Source organism: Fukomys damarensis, unplaced genomic scaffold (genome assembly GCF_012274545.1).
Source record: "Fukomys damarensis isolate Sample0158 unplaced genomic scaffold, DMR_v1.0_HiC HiC_scaffold_27, whole genome shotgun sequence".
Classification (NCBI taxonomy): domain Eukaryota; kingdom Metazoa; phylum Chordata; class Mammalia; order Rodentia; family Bathyergidae; genus Fukomys; species Fukomys damarensis.
In genome coordinates, this window is record NW_022900939.1 from 6,687,701 (window position 1) to 6,693,444 (window position 5,744).

General features: G+C 61.6%; 1 protein-coding gene and 1 long non-coding RNA gene across 2 annotated transcripts in view; one reads left to right on the plus strand and one right to left on the minus strand.

Moving 5' to 3' along the window:
- Mapk8ip1 (mitogen-activated protein kinase 8 interacting protein 1) overlaps positions 1–3,189 on the minus strand; it is a 9,350-nt gene extending 6,161 nt beyond the window's left edge. Inside the window, exons 1-3 of the mRNA XM_033756814.1 lie at positions 2,730–3,189; positions 1,599–1,783; positions 1,120–1,209 (exon numbers count right to left, since the gene is read on the minus strand). Coding sequence (XP_033612705.1) covers positions 1,120–1,209; positions 1,599–1,783; positions 2,730–2,800 — 346 coding nt within the window. The 5' untranslated portion in view covers positions 2,801–3,189. The remainder of the gene's footprint in view (positions 1–1,119; positions 1,210–1,598; positions 1,784–2,729) is intronic.
- LOC117283499 lies at positions 80–1,470 on the plus strand. Its single transcript, XR_004514499.1, has 3 exons — positions 80–206; positions 489–838; positions 1,314–1,470. It is a non-coding gene; the product is annotated as an uncharacterized LOC117283499 (long non-coding RNA).
- Positions 3,190–5,744: the final 2,555 nt, after the last annotated feature.

Consider the following 5,744-nt stretch of genomic DNA (forward strand, 5'->3'; position numbering starts at 1 on the left):
GCAGAGTGAGGGGGTGATGAGAGGGAGCCGCGCAGGGGCCGGGGAGAGGATAGCACTCTGCCCGCCCCCGGTGAGGAGGCCGAGACCGCCCCCCTCCCTAGCCGGCGCCTTGGACGGCCCACAGCGCTCCTGTCCCCACCACGGGCCCCCGTCACTCCTTGCACTCTCCCGTTCCCTTGGTAACGGCCAGTGACCTCACCCGGGTGGTAAGCCGAGCCCAGAGTGAAATCACCCCTGTTGCCATGGGGACGTAGGGGTCGCCAAGGCGTTCGGGCCCCACAAGAGATGGGGGTGGGGGTTACGATTGGTGTCTGAAGGAGAGCGTGAGGAAAATAGAGAAAACTGAGTCTCAGCCAGGCGAGGAAGACCGTGGGAGCGACGTAGTGGGGACGGGAGGGTTGACAACCGGAAGAGGGACGCGGGGGGTGGGGGACCGCAAGCGAGCGGCACCCAGGCCGCAGCATCCTCGCCCTCCCGTCTCTCCTCAGCCCACGGAGACCTCCCTCAGCTAACCCTGCCTTTAGTCCCAAGCCCCGTGCTGGCTCCAGCTTTAAGTGCCGGCACCTTGGACAGATCCTCGGACCCTTCCCTCTCTGGCCGCCGCCGCCGCAGGTCGATCACCTCTGCTTCCCACCTTCCCCGAGGGGTGAGGACACTGACCTGGCCGAGTGAATGCCCCTCGGAGCTTGCCCAAGGCTCCATGGACTCGCATTCCTAGCTAGCACTACCTCAGGGCCCTCCTTGGGGCTTTGCTTGCGCAGAATGGGGAACATGGGGTGCCAGAGTCCAGAACAGGTGTATGACCCCAGAGAAGCCACGCCAGAGCCCTGAAACCAGAGTAAGTAGCCTACACCTCCATAGCCCCCTGGTCTGGCCAAGAGGGTGGAAGATTATTGTCAACCCTTGGCTTTCTCTTGCTGGGCAGAGCTTCCAGAAGCTCTGAGGGTGCCAAAGGTTCAACACAGAGCCGGCACCCCCCAACTTTCACTACCGCTCCCCTACTCCATACCTCCCTACCGACCCTCCCACTAAACCCTAGCCCCTAGATTTCCCTTTCCTCCCCTGGCTTCCTTGCTTCCAGTTCTGAAAAGATGCCGGGGCGGGGGGCTCCCATCTGACCTGGGCTCCCCAGCTGCTGAGGGCCTCCTGGAAGCATTCGGATCTTCGGGGAGGGAGGGACAAAGCCGAGGGGCCAAGGTAGCAGCAGAACTGGGGTCAGAGAGGGCTGGGGAGGCTTGTGGGGATGGCGGCTTGGCGCAGTGGTGCCGGCCAGCTGCGCCTGGGAGTTACTTGGCTCTTCTTCCCTCCTGCAGATTCTGCCAGACCCCACCCTGCGCCGCCTGTGGCTCTCAGCCAGGGCTGCTCTGCCCTTGTCTCTGGGCCTCCCTGCCACTGGCCTGGACCTCAAGACCTCCTGCTCTCTCTGCTTGTGGGTGACTGAAGGAGCTGCTTTCTGCCTTAGCCCTGGCAAAGAAATAAACCTAAGTTTAGAAAAATAAATTCTGATTGAGTCCCCGAGAGATGCCAAGCATCACACTGGGTGTTTCCCACCTGTCACTTCACCTCCTGAAGGTGCTGTGCTGATCTGAAAAGCTAACATAATGATGGGGACACCCTCACTCCCGTCCCTACCCATCCTGCCACCCCACACGGCGACTCCCAGGAGCCAGTGCTTACCCGCAGGGACAGGGTGTCTTTGCACTGCAGGCTGATGCCACACTCATCGGTGATCTCTGAGAGGTCTTCATCCTCAAACTCTTCCAAGCTGATGTCATGGGTGAGCCTGGTGGGGACAAAGCCAGAGCCTTACCGCAGGGCCACTGCTAAGCCCACTGGTGCCTCCCTGTCACTTCTCCCAAGGGCAGCCTTGGGAAGACAGGTCACTGCACCTCTCAGAGGACAGGGTTCTGTCCATCTGCACCAGTGACAGGGAAAGAATTTAGCTTGTGCCCAAAGGCAGTCCTCCCGGGTTGTAGCCCCAGGTCCTCCAGCTCCTCCCAGCGTGGAGTTGTCCCATCCTGCTGCCATGCTAGAGGCAGTGCCTGGAAGGCCTGACTGGTCAGATCCTTGGCTCTGCCAGAGAAATGCCACCCAGGCTCTGGGCGGGCACTGAGGCCTGTTCATCCTTGGAGGATGCAGAGTTGAGACTCCAAGGGGTGCCTGGACCTGGGGGGCCCAGTGTAGTTCACAGTAGCAAGACCCAAAGTGCTGGCAGAGGACCCAGCAGCCTCGGAGGGCTGCCCCATGGCCTCCATCCCACCCGCAAGGCCTGGGCCCAAATGAAAGGACGTCTGCTGTCCATGTGGGAATTTCCACCCATTCCAGGAGAACGGTGTCTCCTTTCATGTTCTTGGTTTCATCCCTTCAACCACAGTCTTGTCCAGAGACAGGACTGGGAGCAGGAGGCTGCACAGATGGGGTCAGGAAGGTTCCGGGCTGGGGCTGGAGGAGCCCTAACCATCCCAAGAAGCCCTGGGCCGGCTCTGCACCCAGCTCAGAGTGCAGGCCCAGGCTCTGGCTCTCACACTGAGGAAGTTGGGGAGAACATCAGAACCCTTGCCCAAAGACAACCAGGGAACAGAGACATCCTCCAAGGTCACCCAGGAGAGGGAGAGCCCCAGGCCCCAGATGGCCAGACCCGTCTCACCTCAGTCACACCAAAGAGGGACCCGGGTTCAAGGGAGAGCCCCGACTCCTCCCACAGCCCCCAGCCAGCCCCCAGCCCCTACCAGCGCTCCCACCGGTCCTCCAACCAGCTGTCATTGTCTGGGCTCGAATCCATCTTCAGTGCCAGCTGCATGGAGCGCCCGGCCCGGCCTGGGGGCTGCGGGGCCCCAGGGCTGGCCTCTCATGCCCAATGGGGTGGGGGGCCAGGGCTCAAGCGAGGCAGGGCTGTGGCCTCCAGCCTCCACTGCCTGGGCCAGCCTGTCTGCGTCCTGCCCGATGCAGATTCCTGGGGAGCTCATTAAAAATGGATGGGCCGGGAGAAGAGGCAGCAGCTGCCCACCACGCTGGCCCCAGCGCTGCCGCCCAGCCCTCAGCTGCAGGGCGCTTCCTCGCTGCTGCCACTGTGCCGCTGCCGCTGCTGATGTCGCCACCTCCCCCTCGGGATCAGGTTACTGCAATCAATGCCACTGGCTCCACCTGCCCTTCCAATGCCCGTTGGGGGCTGCGGTGACCCCCTCCCTGGCCCAGGCCTGCCAGCAGATGGCAGAAATCTGGGCTGTTTCCCCCCAAAGCCAGCCCCTAATCAGCTTTAAAGGGCCAGTGTCACACTCAGCATGGCAGGTAGAAGATGGAGGGTGGGCTTGCAAAATTCCCTGAGAATGGAAACGCCACCACACAGCCGTGCTCAGCCCCCAGCACTGGGGAGACTTCTGCGGGCCCACAGCAAGCAGAGATGGTGCCAAGTGAGCGGGTTGGGTCCAAGCAGCCTCCTTCCCCAGGCAGGGTTCTGTCTGTCCTGCAGGACCCAGGAAGGAAGGGTGGATGGATACAGGAGGCACCAGGACAAGGCCAAGCCAGTGCTGGGACTCCCAGAGCAGGGCAGGAAGTGTGCCGGGTGGTAATGAACTTCCTGTTTTGGAGTGCTTTTCACAGAGTTCTTCCCAGCCAGGGAAGGAGCTCTTTAGGCCTCCTCCCACCTGTAGCCCAAGCAAGGGCCAGGGTCTCCCAAAGGTGGCGGGAGGGTATAGTCACTAAGGTGAGGGGAACAGCCCTTGGGGTGGCCAGGACAGGCCACAAGGACTCAGCACTAAGTAAGTGCGGACTAGCAGCTCACTAGGAGGCCAGTGGCACCCAAAGAGCCCCTGGGACACAGCCAGAGTCAAGGAGCCACAGGACCCCTGGACATCTGACCTAGAGGTGTCCCCAGATATCCTCTGCTCTGGCCAGGACCCCAGCATATCCTGTGTCCTCACGGTAGAGTCCTGCTCCAGCTCCTGCCTCCACCCTCCCAGACTTCCCCACTCGCCTGCATGCCTCAGTCTCCCACAGTGCACCACCCCACTCTTAGGCAAATAGTCATAAACACTATCATCCCTTCTGCCCCAATTCAAAACCCTCCAAGGTTCCCTGCTAAGGGCAGGCAGATTTCTGTGCACGGCATTCAAGGCCCCAGCTCCACATATGTCCACTTATGTACTGGTCTGTGTCCTCAAGGGTGGGTGCCACGTCTCTCCAGGACCTAATCCAGGGTATGGAGGCAGCATAGGGCAGGCTTTCACACCATGCACACCGTGTGCCCGTGAAGCCCATTCCTCCAGGAAGCCCTCCCGGCCGGAGGACAGACACCACCTGCTTGGGTATACAGCAGCGTGGCAGAGCCGGGACAGGCCCCCTCCCACTCTGGATGCGCCTGGGGCAGAGCTGGGGAGGGCACCCTGAAGGCACCAGGTGCTCAGCACGTGCCCAGCAGATGTGGGTGACAGAACTGTCTCAGTGCCTACCCTCCTCTCAGTCCGGAGGTTGGAGCGGGCCCATCAGGCCTGGACAAGAGGAGTCCCGTCCATCCCACTGCCTGCGACTACAGGGTGGCTGAGGTACCTTTAGGGAGGGACAGGGGATGGAGCTAACAGGGCAGGATGGGAGGTGCCGGGTGGGGTTAGACGGGTGCCCTTGACCCCTGGCTCCCATGCCTCTAGCCCAGGAACACGTCTGCTTAAACTCCTGGGTGTCATTACTCTTATTCCTGTTTGGGGGGCTTCTAAGCCGAGGCCTTCTGCAGAATGACCCGTTATCAGGCTTGGACACAGAGAGGGTTGAGAGCAAATTCTGAGTCACTGACAAGTCCTGCCCTGGCCACCAACCTCATCTCCAGACAACGCCTTTCACCCTCCTGAGACCTGTGAGGGGGGTCTGTTCACAGACCAGAAGCAGGGCTGGGACATGAGCTGCCTTGGGCCTCAGTTTCTTGCTATAAACGAGGCTGCTGGCTCCTGCTCCACCCTCTCAGGAGGCTGGGGAGGGCGACCAGGAAGGAGCTCAGGGGAAGGACTGGTCAAGGAGGCCCTTGGGAGTCACCCCTTGCCTAAGACCCTGCCTCTTCCTCCTCCTGCTCTTGGGCCCTGGCTGGGAGGTGCAGGGAGGCTCCGGGCCCCTCCAGGCCCATGGACGCCCAGGGTGGGGAGGGAAGGAGGAGGAAGGAAAAGATGAAGGAGGAAAAGGAAAGAGGGGGCAGGAGGTTCCCTCCTGACCTTGCCTAGTCCACCTTCTTCCTGGAAACCTGAGCCACACACAGCCTCCCAGGGCCGCTGCCTCTCCTGGGGCCTGGACACCGGGCAGCCTCCCTTCAGAGCAGCCGCTGCTGATCGATCCATCGGACCAGCGGTCTGTTCCGGCTGCAGGACCGTCCCTGTTAACATTTGGTGACTCTGTCGGTGTGGTCTCTGGAGCCCTCTCTGACCTTTCCAATCTCCCTTCACCTCCCAGGCCACTCTTCTAGCACTAACCTCACCCCTCCTATACGGGGGCTCTGCCACTATCCTGGCCATGGCCCCCACTTCCTGCATCTCTCAAGATGGGCTCTCCTCAGAAGGGGCGCTGAGCAGTGGCTTCTGATGTGTCATTCCGCATGGGTCCCTCCTCCCCAGCTCAGCCCCGGAACAGCTGCTCCAGGACCTGGAGGAAAGTGCGGACTCCTCCCTGTGGTCCGAAGGCTCTTAGGGCCTGGGCCCTCCATCCTGTATCGCTTCCCTGACTCCCCACCCTACTCTCCAGCCTCCTGCCCTGCTGGCCACAAGTCT